The sequence below is a fragment of the Aotus nancymaae genome, unplaced genomic scaffold, assembly GCF_030222135.1.
Source record: "Aotus nancymaae isolate 86718 unplaced genomic scaffold, 86718_ANA_hifiasm-v0.15.2.pri h1tg000010l, whole genome shotgun sequence".
In the NCBI taxonomy this organism is placed as follows: domain Eukaryota; kingdom Metazoa; phylum Chordata; class Mammalia; order Primates; family Aotidae; genus Aotus; species Aotus nancymaae.
The window spans coordinates 34,686,329-34,708,309 of NW_026988421.1; the positions used below are offsets into that span (position 1 = coordinate 34,686,329).

At 40.8% G+C, this 21,981-nt stretch overlaps 2 protein-coding genes across 10 annotated transcripts in view; one reads left to right on the forward strand and one right to left on the reverse strand.

Annotated features, from left to right (window-relative positions):
* Positions 1–21,981, reverse strand: part of ENTPD1 (ectonucleoside triphosphate diphosphohydrolase 1) — a 155,346-nt gene that overhangs the window by 29,490 nt on the left and 103,875 nt on the right. For all 4 annotated transcript variants that reach the window (XM_012439336.3, XM_012439335.2, XM_012439338.2 and 1 more), the window contains 3 exons: positions 20,817–20,944; positions 3,791–3,908; positions 1,427–1,577 (listed from right to left, as the gene is read on the reverse strand). In XM_012439336.3, the coding sequence (XP_012294759.1) occupies positions 1,427–1,577; positions 3,791–3,908; positions 20,817–20,944 (397 nt within the window). The remainder of the gene's footprint in view (positions 1–1,426; positions 1,578–3,790; positions 3,909–20,816; positions 20,945–21,981) is intronic.
* Positions 16,917–21,981, forward strand: part of LOC105708159 (uncharacterized) — a 112,508-nt gene continuing 107,443 nt past the window's right edge. For all 6 annotated transcript variants that reach the window (XR_010341769.1, XR_010341767.1, XR_010341768.1 and 3 more), the window contains exons 1-2: positions 16,917–19,335; positions 20,413–20,527. The gene's annotated coding sequence lies outside the window, so the exon portion shown is untranslated. The remainder of the gene's footprint in view (positions 19,336–20,412; positions 20,528–21,981) is intronic.

The following is a 21,981-nucleotide window of genomic DNA, read 5'->3' on the forward strand; positions in this document are numbered from 1 at the left end:
TATTATAGCTCAGTTCTTGGGTCTGTTTGAGACTTTGAGACCTAAAGAAGGAATCTTGCAGGGTTGTCTTAATGAAGATGGGATGCAATTGCTTCTAAGATCTAGGCTACGCAACACTGGGAGTCTCTGAGCAGGAGGATGCTACCTTTCAGCTGGCATTAGGCCCCTGTAATCTCTCATCTAAATGGCCTCCACACCTACTAACTGCCTTCCTTTTATCCCCAGCTTTTTTCCCAGCCAATCCATCTTCTCTACCAGTGTCACCAGCTGTGTGGCATCCTTTAATGGCTTCCTGCTGTCTCTTAAGATAAACTCCAAACTTCCTAGCATGGGCCATAGGGCACTTTGTGACCTGGACCCTCCCTTTTCAGAATCCTGGCTCTACCACTTCTCAGGTGTGTGACCTTGGGTGAGTTACTTAACATTTGTAAGCCACAGCTTCCATATCTGGTTAATAATAATTTATAGAGTTGTTATGATGGGTGCTTAAGAACATAGGATGGGCTCAATAAATATGAGCTGCTATTATCATTATCGTTATTATTTTACACTACACACCCTATCTTTTATCTATGGAGAACTACTTACAGTCCTCTAAATATGCCCTGGTCTCTCACACTTCCTTGCCTTTGCACATCCAGTAGAACACAAGCTGCATGAAGTCAGAGACTTTGTCCTGTTCATTGTTATATCCCCAGTACTTAGAACAGTGCCTGACATATAATCAGTGCTGAATAAACATCAGTTACTGAATGCAGGCTGTCTGCTCTGCTGATAAAGCCCTCCCCCAATCCACCAACTCATTTTTCACGATTCAGTTCATGCATCCCTTCCTCTAAGTCTTCCTGACCTCCTCTCACCGTGGGCAAGGCCAAATGTGCTCCCATAGTAGCTCTGAGCCCTCCTCCATTAAAACATTGATCAGCCTGTATTGAAACTGATTTCTTTGAGGGTTGAGAGTTTTCATATTCTGGATAGAGCTGGCACTCAATACATGCTGAATGAATAAATGAACAAGTGAACAAATAATTCACACAGGTATCAAGTGATATAAAGATGCGCAATTGTGGTGATTTATGACCTGTGATGTCTATGAGTCTCCTCTTATCTTCCTTCTCCCAGATATTGAATAGCTAAATCTGTAGCCCCAAACCCCAGAGTATGCAGGCCCAGTCTTTTTCTTCCTGTGCCCCATTCTGCTTGAATTCCCCATAGGGAGATGCACAAGGGCTTTTTTTTTTACATACTTAAAATCATACCTCTATATATACTAAGAATTTGGAAGTTGTATTCACTTACTCAAATTTTTTTTCTTACGTATGGACTTGGGTGTGTAGAGTTTGGGGTATTAGGAAGTGTGGCCCTCTCCCATAACTTCAGAGGCTCTTTCACTGCCAAGTCTAACTCCCAGATACTCTTGATATACCTGAGCAACCGCATGCCTGCTGTGGCTCCCAGGTAAACGGGTGTCTCTTGGTGCTGGGACCTTGGAATCACTTCCCTAGCTCTTTCCATGCATTCAGTCAGGTACATGCCAATTTCATTTACTTGCTGAACATATTTTGAGATTCCAGGACCTAAGAAAAGATGTAGAAGATAACAATCTTTAAAAAATATATAAAACATATCTTGGCAATAGATCAAAATAGAGTGTTTTGAAGAAAAATAAGAAAACAATTTCCTGATGTACTACACATTATGTTATTGTACTTAGAGGGTAACTCACTGGACCTAGCCTTGATAGGATTTAATTTCCAAACTTCAAGTTGAGTCTGTCCAGTGTTCACTAATTTTGCCACTGGATGGTGCAATTTCGTATTCAAACTGCATAACAGTCTCAGACTTTAATGGGGATCTTATAGCTACTCTATTAGCTGCTTTTTGATATTTCTTCCACAACACTGTAATTAATGACACTAGTTCCTAAAAGACCTAAAGATGACACTTAGAATAAAAATTAAGCAGCAGACAAATTGGCTTTTACTGAAAAGATGGAAGCTGCTACTAACTAGCTGTGATCCTGGCCAGCACCCTAAGATTTCTGAGGTGGACTTGCTTCCTGTTACAAGAAAGAAGAATAGAATCTACGTCTCCTCAATGACTTTTCCACTCTGATATCCTGCCTCCCTTGCAAAACTTTTTCCAGTTTTAGAGCAAAACTGACTGTTGCTATGGAGGACTGGAGCCAAGTTTCCTTAAGCTTTTTGAAGTTAACAACACTTTCATCTCATATTAAGATAAATGTCTACATTATCAGTGCTTCATAGCAGAGTATTTACTTTAAAGATAATTTAAAAATAAGTTATCCAGATCATTCATAGGTTTTCAGACAGCCTGATTTCTTAACCATGAGAAAATCAGCTGTAATTTACCAGCTAATTGTTCTGCTTCAGAAAACCTAGTGTTAAATATTTGATTAACCAGAGAACTCTCTAGCAAAAATCCTGCATTTATTAGGCCAAACGCTCGTGGGATGTGTCTCAGAAGAAAGACATCTGCTGGAGTAAAAATTAAAATAACTTGTAAAAATGGAAGGCAGTGGGTTAAATAAAAGCCAAAAAAATGAGGAATTTGGGCTTTAAGAGAGGCTAGAAGGACTGTCTCAGTATTGATGAGGCCAAAGTCTCAGGATATCGGGGTACAGGGTAGAATGATTTGCTCTATTGGAAATATCTCCTCTCTACTACTTTCTTGACAAACTATGAAAATTAGTGGATTCCATGGACTATCAAACTAAAAATCAGTTATCTTCTAGGATCTAGGTTATCACTCTGACTAAAAATAAACAGTGAGTTCCCAGCTCAAAAGGCTAAGAGAGATGTAAGTCAAGAGATTGTGGTGCAATAGTGCATGGTGGGGTCCTGGATAAAGGGAGTGAAAGAGCTGAATGTCACAATTCTAACTTATATTATGACCTTAAAAAAATTATTGATATATAATGCAGCAGTTCAGAGTAGCAGGAAGCCTAGAGTGTAATTAGGAGACCTAGATTCTTGTCCCAATTCTGTTGCTACTTGCAAGGCACTAATCCTCCAGGTTTTTGTTTCCTTCTCTGTGAAACAAAATTTAAATGATCCGTAAGTTCCTTTCCCAGTCCTAAGAACCTGTACTTTGGTCTTTCCTGCCTACACAGAGGCTGAATGCTTTGAAAATTTTCTTCCACGCTATAGATCAGAGCACAAAAATTAAGAGAGCAATAAATCTCCGAACCAGCAGGATTGGCATCACCTAGGAACTTCTTAGAAATACAAATTCTCAGGCTTTATCCCAGACCTGCTGACTCAGAAACTCTAGGGGATGGGGCCCATCATCTGTGTTTTTAACAAGCTCATGCAGTTTCAAGTTTGAGAAGCACTGGCTAAGATGTAGATTTGAAGTCACGCAGAATTTGGTTCGAACCACAGCTCCGTCACTTAGTAGCTACAGTAACAAACAAGTAGTATAACCTCTCTCAACCTCAGTGCCCTCATTTTAAGAAAAATTAGGTAATAATACATACCTCAAAGGGAGATGATAAGAGTGAACTGAAGTAACACATGTTCGGTACTAACTACATAGCATGCAGATGTGTTCTGTTGATGGGAGCTACTATGAATTGTATTTATATGTGTTTATTCTTAGGGTTTGATATAACTTCTGTAATGATAACATAGCAATAGCAGCTGCACTATGTTCTTCACTCAGCATCCTATGCTTGGGGCTCCTTTTCCTCTTGTGTTCTGCTGTCCGTACACCTCCCATGTTCTCATGCCCCACTGTCAGCCTTCCCTTCCCTTGGTCTTCATCTTACCTTTAACCCTGCATTCTTCTACTTGATGCACCACCCCTGTGTCATTCTCCTTTTCTGCTGGCCACTTATAGATGTATAAACTTGTGTGAGAAGAACCTGCATCCAGCACAATCCCATACTGAAAGCAAAACAGACCAAAAACATCAGTATCACATCACTCATCTCCATATTTGGCTCGCAAGAGAAAGGACTGGAATTTTCTAAAACATGAGGAGAAAGTATTTGAGAGGAGCACTGAGGGGGTGGCGCTGGAGTCACTCCAATCACAGGATCTACCAGGACACCAACCTGCTAGAACGGGGCTCTTCATGCTGGTTGCACGTTAGAAATATTCAGACCTTATGCAGAACAGGGCCCAAGTATTGTTTAGAAGCTTCTTAGGTGATTCTACTGTGCAGCCAAGACTCAGAACCACCTGCTGAAGTAGTTAAGACACTATGGAAGGAACAAAAAGCCATTAATCTATAGTCCCCAAACTTGTCTACACATGGAATCAGATTGGAATCACCTGGAAAGCTTCAAAAGCTACTGATGCTTGTGTCCTAGATCCAGATATTGTGATCTTATTGATCTGGTATGTGGCCTGGACTTTGGAATTTTTATAAGGTCCCATGTGAATCTAATGTGCAGATAAGTTTGGGAACCACTGAGTTAACTCCATTGAGTGCCAGTAAGACATAATACCTCTAATTTTAGTTCAATAAATGCAGAATTTGTTTTTAAAGAGAGGTATAAAAAACACTAAATGCACTCACTTTTAAATTATGAATATAATTAAAATTGTATTTAATTTATTTTAAAAGATAGGTTTGGCTTTACAAGTAGGGAGAGATGAAAAGAAAAAAGGAAAGAAAGTCGGCAGAGGAGGATAGAAGACAGCATGAGGAAGAACTAGATGGTCAGAAGACAGAGAGAACAAAGTCGCCATGTTATATTTCACGAGTGTAGTAAATGTACCAGGCAGGTATCGTATAAAGCAACCCATATGAATTATCCAACTTAACTCTCAAAACAATGCTATAAAGCACGTACTATTTTTATCCGTCCTATATAGGTGAGAAACTAAAGTACAAAGAGGTTCAGTATTTACTCAAGATACACAGCTGATGGATGACAGAGCCTGGACTTGAATCAAAGTCACACTCAAGACCTTATTCACAGAAACATAGAAGCGAGGACCGGGCAATAGTTTTCAAATTGGTGCCCCCCCCCAACTTTTTTTTGAGATGGCGTCTCGCTCTGTCACCAGGCTGGAGTACAGTGGCACGATCTCAGCTCACTGCAACCTCCGCCTCCCAAGTTCAAGCGATTCTCCTGCCTCAGCTTCCCGAGTAGCTGATACTACAGGCATGCACCACCACGCCTGGCTAATTTTTGTATTTTCAGTAGAGATGGGGTTTCACCACGTTGGCCAGGATGGTCTCGATCTCTTGACCTCATGATCTGCCCACCTCGGCCTCCCAAAGTGCTGGGATTACAGGCGTTGAGCCATCGCGCCAGCCAGTGCCCCCTTTTAAGGACATTAAATGAGGGTAGCTACAGTAAAGTGTGTACATATTAGGTATACATCTCAATAAATTTTTGCATATGTGCACATCCATATAACCACCACCCAGATCAAGATACAGAAAACATTCTAGCCCTCATAAGGCTTTCCGGTGCCCCGTCAGTTTCCCCCTCTGAGTCAGTTCCACTGTCTTGACTTCTACCACCATGTATGAATTCTGCCTGTTTTTGAACTGCAGTGCATAAACTCACATAGTATGCCTCCCTTATGTTTAACTTCTTTCACTTTACATTATGTAAGGTGCACTCAAACTGTGTGTTTAAGTAGTTCATCTTTTTCCATTGCTGCAGAGTATTTCATTATATGGATATACTATATTTTTATCCATTCAACTTGATGGACATTTGGGTTATTTCCAGTTTGGGGCTACTGGAAATATAGCTACCAGAAACATTTTGTGCATTTCATTTTGTGGAAATAGGCTCTCATTTCTTTGGGGTCTTTACCCAGGAGTAAACTGCTCAATGCCCATTTTGATCAATTGATAGTCATCTTCAGTTATATCCCTAGGCTTACTCAGGATTAAAAAATGCCATGATTGATTAATGACATCTGCCCTGAGCTTGGGAGAAGAACATGATGGCATATGTGCTTTTTAATCTTCCTGAGAGAAGAAAAATAGAGGGAAGTAATGGGAAAGCAAAAGGAAGAGAAGCAGGAGATGCTTCTGAAATGTGAGCCAACTACTTTTGTCACATGGCTGCTTATTTAAGCTACGGACCTCAAAGTATGGTCTGCTACTTTAAAATTGCTTAATTTAGCCGTGGGTTTGTGTGTGTGTGTGTGTGTGTGTGTGTGTGTGTATCTTCCTACATATATACACTAGGTTGCATGAACAGAAGCAGTGGTCTGGAAGGAGGAACAGTAGAAATGATCTTGTTTGGTTCATGGAGACACCAATGCAGGGGCCCCAGTGAAGAACTGAAAATGGAGGTGGCAATGGGTATATATATCACCCGCTGTGAAACTAAGAGACTCCAGGGAGAAAAGAAGACAAGAAATAGGTTTTAAGAGACCTCCCTGGACCACTAGGAATAGCTAAAAGTAGAGTCTATTGAGTGTCAAACCTTATTCCATTTCACTAGACCAGGGAGTATCACCATGCAGACCTTGTGAGGATCCTTGACCTTCCATAACCTCCACAGTGTTCTCTTCCTTGTTACACACAGTGGGGATTCCCTCCAGCAATTAGCATTATGCTTTTAGAAAGAAAAGGGCCTGTATGCTTGCTTTGGGCACAGCAAGGAAGAAAGCTGGACAGACTCCTCTGCAGCTAGGCTTGCAGTGAAAGGAATCCAAGAAATGGCTTAGGTGGTGACCATTGTGGGCAGAGAGGAACACTGACTTAGGTCTGGGGCCACTGGACCTATGAGAAACCTCCCAGAGTGGAGAAAGAGGCTCGGGGATTACCTGGCAGAATATTCTGTTGCTCCCTGACAGGGCCCCTGATTTCTTGCCAGAAAATTCCAACCACAGCAGCATATGACAAAAGCTGGCAAGGTAGAAGCAGCAAGCAGACTTTATCTGGGATCAGGACATTTTATTCTAACGTTGTTGATATGAAAGTCATTCTCCCATAGAGCCAAAGAACAAGGCTTGCTTCTGTCAGTTTGTTTCTCTAAGGCCTTACACAGTGAGGTAGTGGAGAAACAAAAGCTTTTACTACATTTCATTTGACAAGCGTTTGAGAAGGGAGTAAAGCATATTTTAACGCAGAAATTGAGGACATTTCATCTTGTGTACACAGTATACTAGAACACTAACCTGTGCAACAGTGCCAAACATTGTGTCCTCTAAAATGGCTTGCAGAATAAAAAACTGGCATTGCTTGCTGCTTGAGAGACAGATAAAGCTTGACTGAAAGTTGAGCATTTGGGGAGTCTGCCTTTCTTTGTTACAATATCCATCAGAGCCCAGGTAGCCACAACGTTTTGTTCTCTTTCTACCGCACCAGCATTTTTCAATCCATGTTCCAGAGAATATGAGGCCTGCAAGGGCTTCAGTAAACAAAGCTTCCCAGAAGTTTGGGGAATATTCATGTTCTCGCTGCCTCCTGGGCTCACATGCCCATTAGCTAATGAATGCCTCAAAGTCTGACAGTGGAGAAACCCAGTATTTCTCTGTAGTTCATATTTAAAATATTTCCAAAAGTCCCTCTGAGTATATCCTTTAAAGAAAACAGCAAGGTTTGGGTGGTAAGGAAGAGAACTGACACTCCCTCATGATTATTTCATTATTATTTTCTATTTTAAGAGTACTAGGCCAGGCACGGTGGCTCATGCCTGCAATCCCAGCACTTTGGGAGGCTGAGGTAGGTGGATCACAAAGCAAGAGATCAAGACCATCCTAGCTAACATGGTGAAACCCTGTCTCTACTAAAAATATAAAAATTAGCTGGGTGTGGTGGTGTACACCTGTAGTCTCAACTACTCGGGAGGCTGAGGCAGGAGAATTACTTGAATCTGGAAGGCAGAGGTTGCAGTGAGCCGAGATTGTGCCACTGCACTCCAGCCTGGCGACAGAGCAAGACTCTGTCTCAAAAAAAAAAGTACTAAAAGTTTCTTAAATATCACTTACAAAATAAAGTAAAAAAGAAAAAAAGATGTTTAAGATTATACCATTTAGATATCACTGTTATTTTTATTTATTTCCTTCCAAGTCTTTTTTGAATGCATAGTATTGCCCAAAGAAATCATAAAATTAGAAAAAAAAACTATTCTAAAATTCATACAGAACCAAAAAGAGCTCAAATAGCCAAGGCAATCCTAAGCAGAAAGAATAATGCCAGAGGCATCACATAAGCTAACTTTAAACTATACTACAGGGCTACGAAAACCAAAACAGCATGGTACTGGTACAGAAATAGACACATAGACCAGAGAAACAGAATAGAAACCCTAAAATAAAGCCATGCACTTACAACCAACTGATCTTTGACAAAGCTGACAAAAATAAAAAATGGGAAAAGGACTCCCTATTTAATAAATGGTGGTGGGAAAACTGGCTAACCATATGCAGAAGAATGAAGAGCCCTACATTCTCACCATATACAAAATATACAAAAATCAACTCAAGGTGGATTAAAAACATATCTGTAAGACCCTCAAACTGTAAAAGTCATAAAAGCTGGGCGCGGTGGCGCATGCCTGTAGTCCCAGCTACTTGGGAGGCTGAGGTGGGAGGATTGCTTGAGCCCAGGAGTTCTGGGCTGTAGTGCACTATGCCAATCGGGTGTCTGCACTAAGTTTGGCATCAATATGGTGACCTCCCAGGAGCGGGAGACCACCAGGTTGCCTAAGGAGGGGGGAACCGGCCCAGGTCGGAAACGGCGCAAGTCAAAACTCCCCTGCTGATCAGTAGTGGGATTGCACCTGTGAATAGCCACTGCAATCCAGCCTGGGCAACGTATCGAGACCTCGTCTCTTAAAAAAAAAAAAAAAAATCATAAAAGAAAACCTAGAAAATACCCTCCCAGATATTGACCTCAGTAAAGAATTTATGACTAAGTCCTCAAAAGCAAATGCAATGGAAACAAAAATTGACAATTGGCACCTAATTAAACTAAAGAGCTTCTGCACAGCAAAAGAAACCACTGACAGAGTAAACATGCAACCTACAGAATGGGAGAAAATATTTTCCAACTGTGTATCCAACAAAGGACTAATATTCAGAATCTATAAGGAACTCAACTCAACAGGAAAACAAATAAACCCATTAAAAAGTGGGCCAAAGACATGAACAGACCACTTCTCAAAAGGAGACATATAAGTTAGTGGCCATACACTTTTGAAAAAATGCTCATCACTAGTCATCAGAGAGATGAACATTAAAACCACAATGAGATACCATCTCATACCAGTCAGAATGGCTATTAAGAAGTCAGAAGATAACAGATGCTGGCAAGATTGTGGATAAAAGGGAATGCTTACACACTGTTAGTGAGAATGCAATCTATTCAGGTTAGAGATTTCTCAAAGAACTAAAACTAAAATCACTGTTTGACCCCGCAATCCCATTACTAGGCATATATCCAAAGGAAACCAAATTCTACCAAAAAGACACCTGCACTTTATGTATTTATCATAGCATTATTCATAATAGCAAAGACACGAAGTCAACCCAGGTGTCCATCAGTGAAATGTGGTACATATGTACCATAGAATACTATGCAGCCATATAAAAGAATAAAGTCATGTCCTTTGCAGCAACATGAATGCAGCTGGAGGCCATTACCCTAAGCAAATTAACACAGGAACAGAAAACCAAATACTGCATATTCTTATAAGTGGAAGCTAAACATTGGGTTCACATGAAAACAAAGACAGGAACAATAAACACTGGGGATTTCAAAAGAGGGTGGGGGGAGGAGGGCAAAGGTTGAAAAACTACCTATCAGGTTCTATGTTCACTACTTGGGTGACAGGATCATTAGAAGCCCAAACCTCAACATCACACAATATACCTATATAATAAATCTGCACATGTGCCCCATGAATCTAAAAATAAATTTTTAAAAATTTACATGTATATTATTTTTATATAGTTGTAATTTTACTGTGCATACAGTTTTGTTCTAAGGTAGCTTTTAATCATGCACATGATTTTAGTGATCATAACTGATCTTCATGAGCTAGGCTGCATGAATAGAAGCAGTGGTCCAGAAAGAGGAACAGTAGAAGTGACCTTGCTTGGTTTATGGAAACACCAATGCAGGGGCCTTGGTGAAGACCTGGAAATGTAGGCACAACAGACCCGGAGCTCGCTGAGACTGGAGGCCACATAGAAGTGGGCAGATTTCTCCTTAGGATGGAGACAATTCTGCCTACACAAATGTCATAGTTCCAGGCTTCTGGGTAAGTCTCCTTAGAAGCAGAAAGAAAGAGAAACTAGAGCATCAGACAGCCTGCTTCCTGGCTGTACAGAAGTAGAATATTTCACCCTCTGCTCATTCAGAAAACAACCCTGGTGGAACTGGCCAGCTTACAGTTGCCCATACATGGCTTCTGCTCCAGGGCCTTTACCCAGAAAGCCCTTCACTTGACATCTCAGCCTTCTCTGACCTCCTCAGTTTAGATCCTACCCTCCTGATTAGAATGCCTGTATTTTCCCTCTAAAGACAGTACTGGCCGCATGGCATAATTACATATTTATGCAGCTATTTTATTAATGTCTATCTTTCCTATTAGATTGTAAGCTACATGAGGGCAGGTATACTTTGTTTACCACAGTATATACAGCATCCACGGTGGCATATCTTACTATACATTAGGCACAGAGAAAGAATTCAACAGATAATTATTAAATCAAATGGATGAATGAGGGGTGTTGGAACTGGATGGTTCCTAAATTCCTTCCAGTCCCAAAAGAGGTTAATATTCATTGTCTAATATAAATAGCACCATTGGAGTTGTCCTGTACCTCCTCCCAAAAGCCTATAAGACAGATGCTATGGTTTGAGTGTTTTCCCCTCCAAAACTCTATGTTGAAAACTTCATCACCAATGCATCAGCGTCAGGAGGTGGGCCCTAGTGGGAAGTATTTAGGTATTCAAGTACTCTGCCCTCTTAAATGAATTAATGCCACAATTAAATGGAGTTTGGGGAGTTTCCTATCTCCTACTTTTCTGCCATGTGAAGAACAGCACTCCTCCCTCCAGAGGATGCAGAGTTCAGGGCATCATCTTGGAAGCAGAGACCAGGCCCTTACCAGACACCAAGCCTGCCAGCACCTTGATCTTGGGCTTCTTGGCCTCCAGCACTGTGAGAAAATTAATTTCTGTTCTTTATATTAATAAATTACCAAGTTTGCCATATTCTGTTATAGCCACACAAAACAGACTAAGACATCTGGTAACACAGGCAACAGTGTGATCGTTAATTTCTCATGGTCTCTTCAGACACAACAGGCCTTCAATAACTTTCTTAAAAGCTCCTGTAGCTTTAATGGTAACTTCAGCAGACTCATCAGTCTGTCTCAGTGAGCCTGGGTTTATAAACAAAGCTTATAATTTTGAGTAAGACTCTAGTACTGTATAAACAAACCAGATTAGCTACAGAGATGCTAGCAGGGCCTATAAACATTTAGAGACCATTTTCTTCCTTTCCTTTTTCTTTAATTAGAATTACTAGATCTTTAATACAAACCACAGATCTCTTATTGTCTTATTTTTTAATTGCTGTAAAACATACATAACATGTACCACTGTAACCATTTTTAAGTGCAGGTTTGTGCTATTAAGGATATTCACATTGTTCTGCAACCATCATCTATCTCCAGATGTTGTTTTTTAAAACACACATTAAAATCCAATAGAGTAAAAATAATACATATATTTTCCAAGAGTATTTGAGGTTGGAAATCAGAGCAAATCTTTCCAAAGTCTCTGTAAAAAAAAAAAAAAAAAAAAAAATCACAAATGCTTATCTAAGAACAGAACTTTTGTTCGTTTTGAAAAAGCAGATGCATGAGGAAAGATCATTACCTTTTACCAGTAGTTGGAAATCCTACAGAGTGCTGGTTCCCATGACCATAATACACTAATAGCTAAGGCCTTCCCTAGGGCATCTCTTCATTAAAGCACGTAGTCTCCATTGAGGACCTCTGATGTGCTGGTAACTCTGACAATTAAATTACTTGTATTATTCCATTTAATCTTCACAATCGTCTCCTCAGTAGGTACTATTACTATCTTCATTTTACATATAAGAGTAGGTATAGAGAATTTTTTTTGGCCAAAGTCTCAACTAGAAAGTAGCATATCTGGTATTAAAATCAAAGTGGCCTAGTCCCTGAGCCTGTATTCACAGAAGAGGTAGCGTTTGATGAAGGCTAGTTGTTTGGTATTGGGTCAGTCTGGTGCTTGTGTGACAGAGCCTCAGTATGTGCCAACATGTGGAACGTTTGTGCTAAAAGGAATATCTGACAACCACTAACTGCCACTGTTCAGTGATGAGTAGGCAAGGAAGTGGGGAACTAAGCAGATGTCAAAGCTGCCTCCCTACCTAGGCCCACCAGAACAAAGGTACTTTCCCAGGGGAAGTCTTGGGTATAGCTAATGACTCTTAAGTTCATTAAGCCTATTTTTTTTTTTTAAGTTCTCATTCTGTCTAATAGGCCGTAGTTCATAGACTTCAGTAGCATAAGAATGCCCCAGGATGCCTGCTAACACATGTAGCTTCCGAGGCCCTGTACTCTGAAGGTTCAAACTGAGAAAGCTCTGAGGGTAAGAGTGGGGAAGCAGGATCTCTAGAGAATACTGAGGCAGAGGTCTGCTTCCCAAACTGACACTGCATGGCTACCAGGCTGGTCCTGGACTCTTCACATACAAGGAGGGAACAGTTTTATCTGTTCAAGGTGCTTACTCTATTCAGAGTCAGCAAACTTCTATGGAGCAACTATCCAAATCACATGCTGTGCTGGCTGTAACTTAACATTTATTTTATTATTATATGATTAACAGTTATCTCCCTCACTAGACTATAAGTTCAACAAGGGTATAATAACTTTGCCCATCTTGCTCACTGATATATGCCAGGGCCTATAATAGAGTTGATGTTCAATGGCTATTTGTTAAATGAATGAATGGAGTCAATGAATAAATAAAATGCACACAAAGACAAATCCAGTCTCTGTCTTCAATGTGCTTATAATTGGGTAGGTAGCTGGTCAAGTAAACATGTCAGAACAATAAAGAGTTCTTGCTGTGTTATGCCACATGTGGCGCAAGCATGAGGCCACCACCTCCCCAGCAAGGCTGAACCCAAACTAGGTCAGGCAGGAAGATGACAAGACTGGATCATCAGCACAGGTGGGCTGACCTGAACTGGGCTAGACAAGGGCAAGTTAGATGGGGAATAGTGGTAATAAAATAAAGATAACTGTCAATTTGTCACTAAGGCAGGCAAGCTGCAAAAATGATAAAACATGAGTTATCAATCACTGAGTGTCTGCAGTGGGCCAGGCCTCCAGCTCTGCACTCATATTTGCATGTACTTTATCCCACTGAATTCTCACAGTAATCTTACGATAGAAGAATCATCAGCTCCATCATACAAGTAGAGAAACTAAGGCTTAGAGAGGTTAAGTCCTGTGACTCTAAGAGCATAGCTGGCCGGGCATGGTGGCAAAGTGCTGGGATGCGCCTGTAATCTCAGCACTTTGGGAGGCCAAGGAGGGTAGATCATGAGGTCAAGAGATCAAGACCATCCTGGCCAACATAGTGAAACTCTGCCTCTACTAAAATACAAAAATTAGCTGAGCGTGGTGACACACGCCTGTAGTCCCAGCTACTCAGGAGGCTGAGGCAGGAGAATTGCTTGAACCCGGGAGGTGGAGGTTGCAGTGAGCTGAGATCGTGCCACTGCACTCCAGCCTGGTGCCTGGGACAGAGCAAGACTGTCTCAAAAAAAAAAAAAAAAAGCAGAGCTAAGATTCAAACCCAAGGCAGTGTAAGTCCATGGCCCATGTTGTGTTGTACTCTGGGCAGGCAGAATAATGATGCCTGCAAGAGGACAGGGATGACAAATCAGAGGAAATGAGTACAGGAACAGGTGAAAGTCTTCCCATGTATGAAGTTGCACCAAGAGAGACTTGTGGCCACCATCCTCTTTGAACAGAAGCATTCAGAGCTTTCTCAGCATTTACTGTCCCAAGGTACCTATTCCATCTTAATCTTAAAAGGTCCTTTAAGGAATTTGGTCACAAAGATCTAGTCAACCCACGTGTCTTTCACGTTATCCCCTCCCCTCATGCCACAGACAGTGCCTTAATTCTGGCCTTACCTGCCTTGCCTAGACCATGGCAGGAGCATCCTAACTGGTCTCTCCTCCTCTAATCTACTCTCCAGCCAAAAGGAATCTTGGGAACACAAATCTTGGTTCACTTCCTTGTATGAAACCCTTCAAAGAAGTGGTCCTTAATCAAAACTGCTCATTAGAATCACATGAAAGCTTTTAAAACCTATTGGTCCCTGGGCTTTAACTGCCAAAGATGATTTAATTGACCCGGAATGGGGCCCAGCCATATTTTTTAAAAACTCCCCAGGTGCTTCTAATATGGAGCCAAGTTTGAACACCACTGCAGTTTAATGGATGAGATGACCACTTTTAAGCCAGAAATACTAAGCTCAGATTTGGACCTCATCTTCCACCACTCCTTCCTGCCCCCATATTCAACATTCTAGCCATACTGAGCTGCTGATTCCCCAGGGGATTGCGCATGATTACAAGCTGTCACTCTTCAACACATGATCTGATCTTTGTCTGGAACATGTCGTCCTACACCACCTTCTGGAAAACTCCTTACCACTTGTCTTAGTCCATTCTCTGTTGCTATCACTGAATACTTGAGACTGGGTAATTTATTTTAAAAATAAATTTATTTCTTATAGTTCTGGAGGCTATGAAGTCCAAAGTCAAGAGGCAACATCTCATGAGGGCCTTCTTGCTGGTGGGGACTCTCTGCAGAGTCCCAAGGTGGCACAGGGCATCATATGGCAAAGGGGGCATACTGAGAGACACACTAGCTTTTAGTACAGACCTACTCTAATGATAACTAACCCACCCTGTGATAATTCAATCCATTTATCCATGAATGAATTAATCCATTCATGAGGTCAGAGCTCTCATGACCCACCACCACCTCCTAAAGGCCCTGCCTCTTAATATTATTACACTGGGGATTAAGTTTCAACATGAGTTTTGAAGGGATCAAACATTCAAGCCATAGCACTTAAGACTCAGCTCCAAGGCCACCTTCTCTGGGAAGTCTCCATGTAATCAGGCACAATTGGCGCTTCTTTCTCTGGGCTTTCATAGCACTGTCTACCTATCTCTGTATGACTATATCTCTATTGTATTGAAATTATTTGTATAAAGAACCCTCACCTCCACAAAAAGCAGGAGGTGCAATGATACTTCAGATACCTCTCGTGTCCATTTCACATCTTGGCCAACTTTTTACTCCAGCCCCAGCAGTATCTCCTTGTCTCTCTATTTCTGCTCAGGAGCTTCTCTTCTGCTGCCTAGGTCATCACCTATGGTACTCACATGGGCCCTGTGACACACGTGCAAACACAGAAGTGACAGGGACTTAACACCAGATGGGAGCAACTCTTGACCAAAAGGTGATAGGAACCAGGGGATAAATCCCTAGGGCAGACACTTCTAAAGTTCACTCTCTATAGCTCTTCAGGGAGTCCCTGGGAGGATCAAGCCTCAGTTGCCCAATGTGGTAATTTGTTCCTAACTCTCTCTTGGGGTAGCTTTCCCTCTTTGTTTCCTTGGAATCACTTCCCAAAATAAACATCCTGCATGCAATTTCTGTTAATAGGATGTGTTGTTTGGAAAAACTCACTAAGACAAATGAAAAGAACATTAGTCTTCAGATCAGAAAACTGGAATTCTAGTTTTAGCTCCACCTCTGCCTTGGGTTAGAGAACATCTAGGGTTTTGATTTTGTTGTGTATAAAATGGGGATAACCTTCCATTCTTCACAGCACTCATGGGAAGAAACAATGGAAATGCACGTGGAAATGATTTATAACTGCAAAGCACTACATAATGTTATCATTATGCTTTAGGAGGAATTCCTTCCCTATTCACCCTTTAAATTAGTGGTCCCCAACTTTTGGCACCAGGGACCAGTTTCGTGGAGGACAATTTTTCCACAGACCCAGGGGTGGTGAGGAGGGAGCAATGGTTTCGGGATGATTTGAGTGCATTACATTTATTGTGCACTTTCTTTCTATTATTATTACATTGTAATATATAATGAAATAATTATACGACTCACCATAATGTAGAATAAATAGGAGCCTTGAGCTTGTTTTCCTGCAACTAGGCAGTCCCATCTAGGGGTGTCAGGAGACACTGAAAGATCATTTGGCATTAGATTCCCACAAGGAGCACGCAATCCAGATCCCACATATGTGCAGTTTGCAATAGAGTTCGCTCTCCTATGAGAATCTAATGCTGACACTGATCTGACAGGAGATGGAGCTCAGGCAATAATGCAGGCGATGGGGAGCAACTGTAAATACAGATGAAGTTTTGCTCACTCACCTGCTGCTTACCTCATGCTGTTCTGGTCTGTGGCCTGGGGGATGAGGACCCTGCTTTAAATGATAGAGCTTCTCAGGAGTTGGACCTTGACCTTCTTCTCACTTTACACCCCCTTCCTAGATGACCTCTTCCATTTCTAAGGCTTCAGTCAATCAATGCCAGTAGAGACATACCTTTAATCTAGGCCTATACTATCTAAGAGGGTAACAAATAGCTGGCAATTGAGCACTTGAAATGTGACTAGTTGGAATTCAGATATGCTGTAAGTTAAAATTTGAAGATACTATGAAAAAAGAATGTAATATATCTCATTAACAATTTTTTTTTTGAGACAGTCTCGCTGTGTCGCCCAGGCTGGAATGCAATGGCATGATCTCGGCTCACTGCAACCTCCGCCTCCTGGGTTCAAGTGATTCTCCTGCCTCAGCCTCCCAAGTAGCTGAGACTACAGGCACCTGCCATCATGCCTGGCTTTTTCTTTTTTTTTTTTGTAGTTTTAGTAGACATGGGGTTTCACTATGTTGGCCAGGCTGGTCTTGAATTCCTGACCTTGTGGTCTGCCTGCCTCAGCCTCCCAAAGTGCTGGGATTACAGGCGTGAGCCACCCAGCCCAGCCAACAACTCTTTATTTTCATGAAATGTTGAAATAATATTTTGGATGCATTGGGCTACATAAAATATGTTATTAAAGTTAATTTCACCTCTTTTCTTCTACTTTTTAAAATGTGGCCCTTTGAAAATTTAAAATTTGGCTTGCATTATATTTCTGTTGAGCACGGCAGTAGACATCTGCTCAGAAAAGAAAGGTCCAGAACTGATTATCCAACTGCTTTCTTGACATTTCCCCTTGGCTTTCCAACACTCAAAACAATTCTTCAAAAACGGAACCCAAAACCTCCCCCTCCTTCCAAATTTTTGTTGTAGCCTCTTACTGGTATCATCCTACATCTCATCCCCCTCTAATTCGTTGAAATCAGAGTGATCTTTGCAAAAACAAATCTGATCACATAACTAGCTTCCCACTGCTCTGAGGATTAAAACCGAAATCCTCAACCTGTCTTGTAGGGCCCTGCCTGTACCACCTACCTCCCCATCTTTATATAACATGTGGCCCACTCCTGCCCTCCAACTAGTTTCTAGGAGATGTCCAACTCCTTCCTGTTTCAGAACTCTTATACCTACTTTCCTTCTGCCTGGAATACTCTTTTTTTTTTTTTTTTTTTGAGATGGAGTCTCACTCTGTAGCCCAAGCTGGAGTGCAGTGGCACAATTTTGGCTCACTGCAACCTCTGCGTGGCTCAAGCAATTCCAAATTAACTCAGCCTCATGAGAAGTTGGTATTACAGGTACACGCCACCACACCCAGCTATTTTTTTGTATTTTAGTAGACTCAGTGTTTCACCATGTTGTCCAGGGTGGTCTTGAACTCCTGAGCTCAGGCGATCCACCCACCTTGGCCTCCCAAAGTGCTGGGATTACAGGCATGAGCCACTGCGCCTGGCCCTGCCTGGAATATTTTTTTACCTATCTCTTTCTCAGCTAACTTCGAATCATTCTTTGGATATTATTGTTAATGTCTTTTTTTTTTTCAGGGAAGAATTTGCCTGGCCCCAAAACTTTCATTTGGTGGCAATTTATCACAATTATAATTAATAATATGTGTTACTAAATACATTTGCTTCCCCAGATGGTAAGCTCAGTCATATCTATCTACTGGCTTCCCAACTGTGTAGCCCAGTGCCTAACACAGACAATGAATATTTTTTATTTTACTTTTTTTGAGACAGAGTCTTACCTTGTCACCCAGGCTGGAGCGCAATAAATAATTTTCAATGCATAATTTTATGAAAAATGAATGAAGAACTCCTGAACAAGGTATGGTCATAAAGTCATGTCATTGTGTGTTCTTAAAACACAGGTATCAGTACAAATATCCAAACAAGTATTATCTGTTAAATGGTTATTTTTGGAAGCAAATATATTTATTTCAATAAACTACTCAAAACAGTTTAGTAGCCCATCATATTTGGGATGATCCTGAACTAGTTTACAGATCACGCAAGAAAAAAAGTTTTTTTGTTTCTTATTGTAGATTTTATAAAATGTTTTATCATATACCTTATTTATTAAACTTAGTTTTGAATGATTTCACAGTTATCATTAAGAGTATGCTTTAAAGTGGCAATGTCCGATAGAACTTTCTGCAGCAATGGAAATATTCTTTACCTGTGTTGTCCAATTCAGTAGCCACCAGCCATGTGTGGCTATTGACCACCTGAAATGTGGCTAGTGCAACAGAGGGACAGAATTTCTAATTTTATTTAATTTTAATTGACAGCTGTAAGGAGCTGCATGTGACTAGTGGCTATCAAATGGGACAGCACATCTGGTTTAAAGCCATCACCAGAATACAAGTTCCTGAAATATTTTGCCCCCAGTATATGCCAGGAATCTTACTAAAATTGTTGTATAACCTCAACAAATGGCTAGTTTGCATAAATAAAATTATCTTTGTATCAAATAAATCAGTGATATTATTAAAAATATTCACTTCAGATGCCAATGACTGCTCTTCAATACTCCTACCTTTTATTTAAAGAAGGTCAAGACCTTGTTCCATTTTGCTAGGCCGATATAACAATGCAGAAGCACAACAGACTTGAAGGAGACCACTGTGAATGAGGGAAGGTTGTCCATGACCACACATATTTTTGGGAACATAATTCAAGTTTGTCATGGATTTTGCCTCCTAGGCATCCCCCTCTCCAATGATGCAATACTGAACATGCAAAAAAGGTCAAATTAAGAAGGCAATCATGTATTTGGAGCTGGTAAACAAATAATGGAACCAAGATGTCATGAGGCTTCAACTGTGAATGAAGTTTTGCCAAGGACACAACATCACCCAACATTAAAAGGCAAGTGACCCTTCACAATGAGATAGTATCAGCCTTCTGTCTTGACAAAGGGGCTGCTGTACATAGCCCCACTGGGTTGAACTTGACAAAAAGATGCCAGTGTGACACCCACGCTTCTTCTATACAGTGATTTGGGTGGATGGCAAAAGTTTCAGAGGCCTGGTATATGTAACCATCCTTCCAGGCTCCCAGTTCAACATCTTCAAATACAAGAGAATATACTTCTACACATGTATTCCCAGGCCTCCATGGTCAAGTTAACTTCTGGATATATTACTACCCACATGTACATACATGCTTATTAACATATTGGTAACATCTAGGCCCTTGTATATTTGTTTACTATAATTTCAGTGAAAGTTTAAAATGGTATATTTACAATATAAATTTTGATTTACCACATAGTTTTTAATTAACTGATTAAATAATGACCATATTACAAAGTACTTGTGAGATATTCATGTCTGAAATTTTACTTTGATGAATTGGAAAGAAAACAAATACATTAAAGTTAATTGTGATCCTAATGTTTTTTTTTTTTTTTTTTTTTTTGAGACGGAGTTTCGCTCTTGTTACCCAGGCTGGAGTGCAATGGCGCGATCTTGGCTCATCGCAACCTCCGCCTCCTGGGTTCAGGCAATTCTCCTGCCTCAGCCTCCCGAGTAGCTGGGATTACAGGCACGCACCACCATGCCCAGCTAATTTTTTGTATTTTTTTTTTAGTAGAGACGGGGTTTCACCATGTTGACCAGGATGGTCTCGATCTCTTGACCTCGTGATCCACCCACCTCGGCCTCCCAAAGTGCTAGGATTACAGGCGTGAGCCACCGTGCCCGGCCATGATTTTTAATGATATTAACTAGTTGTTCAAATGTACAGATTTCACAAGAAATCTGCCTATCCATGAATTCATTTCGAATGACTATACTCGATACATGTATATGTTTTCTGATTTGCTTTTATTGATTTTTTTTGATTCTTTACTATATCTGGAGATAACATGTCTTCTCCACAATCTCTGACTTCCAAAGTGCTTTATACAGAGTTGTATAATAAACATTATTGTTTTGGTGATAGTGATAATAATGAAGTAAAAAGAACAGAGTGCAGTACTGTGATCCACCCATGATGAAGAAGTAGAAATATACTAGAATATAGAATCCTGGCATAGTATTACACAGATCTGGATGAGGTGAGTAAAGCATTCATTTCTGTCAGAGTATCAATTTAATGAGTTTTTTTTAAACAATCATAAAGGCAATTATCTTCCCACCACTAATTGATTCAAGGCATTTTCTCTTCTAGAATGAGCACCCATTACCATTTTACTCACCTAATCCAGTGAAAATGGACTTGTTCCTGGGCTGTTAGAACCTCAACTCCTCCCTGATGCTCTATATACCTTATCCCTCCTCCCCCATCCCACCCAGATCCCTTCTTACATACACATACACACAAACACACACACATATTTGACTTACCTTAACATTTTCTGGCAATGCTTTGTTCTGAGTCAGCCCTACAGCAAGCAAAGCTATCACAGCTATGATAGAGGCGAAGCCAAGGATGGCTAGGATATTCTTGGAGCAAAATGTCTTCACGTTAGACTCTAAAACCAAAAGGAGAAGAGAAAATATCAACAAGAAATCAAAAACACTGATTTTCCTCCCTTTTCTGTCTGGTCTTGTAATGGCTACCTGGGGACATCAGAGACAGATTAGAAGCCATTCTTTGTATCAGTGAAGCACTTACAAAGTAATTGGGAAATTTCAAGAACAAAAGGATTTCTTTGTACTTTGACAAAGGCCAAGACTGAGTTAGTGGCTGTGGCAAGGACAAAACCAAGTCAGTGATCAGATATGGAATGAGGAGTGAGAAGAGCCCTGATCTATCAAGGTACAAGTAACAAAAACACACAAGGCTAGCCCTCCTCATTTTTTAAATCTACTACAAAATGTTTAAGATGTTAAAAAGTATTAAGAATGTATCATCAAACAACAAATCCCACTATTCCATGACATTTCCTGGCTTGACATACCTCTTGCATTTAAACCACCCTTATACAGTCAGCAATTGGTAATAGCACAGAGGCTGAGAAGTCTTGAACATTTTGGATCATAATTCATATTATCTTACCTATTTTGTCCTTAGTCTCATTCTGTCATGGGACATTTAAAAAGCTCCAATAGTAGAATTATATAAAAGGCAAAGGAAACCGGGCACAGTGGCTCACACCTGTAGTCCCAACACTTTGGGAGGCCCAGGCGAGCGGATCAGAAGGTCAGGAGTTCAAGACCAGCCTGGCCAATATGGTGAAACCCCATCTCTACTAAAAATACAAAAATTAGCCAGGCATGGTAGCAGGTACCTGTAGTCCCAGCTACTCGGGAGGCTGAGGCAGGAGAATCGCCTCAGCACGGGAAGTGGAGGTTGTGGTGAGCTGAGATCACACCACTGCAATCCAGCCTGGGTGACAGAGCGAGACTCCATCTCAAAAAGAAAGAAAAGGCAAAAGCTACTTTGGTCAGATGTAAACAGATTGCATAGAGGAATTGAACAGGAAATGAAATGGTTGTACCATTCCCTCCATTTTGACAACTCAACCTCCTCCTCTCTCAACTCCCTAAACTAGCCCCATACATTTTT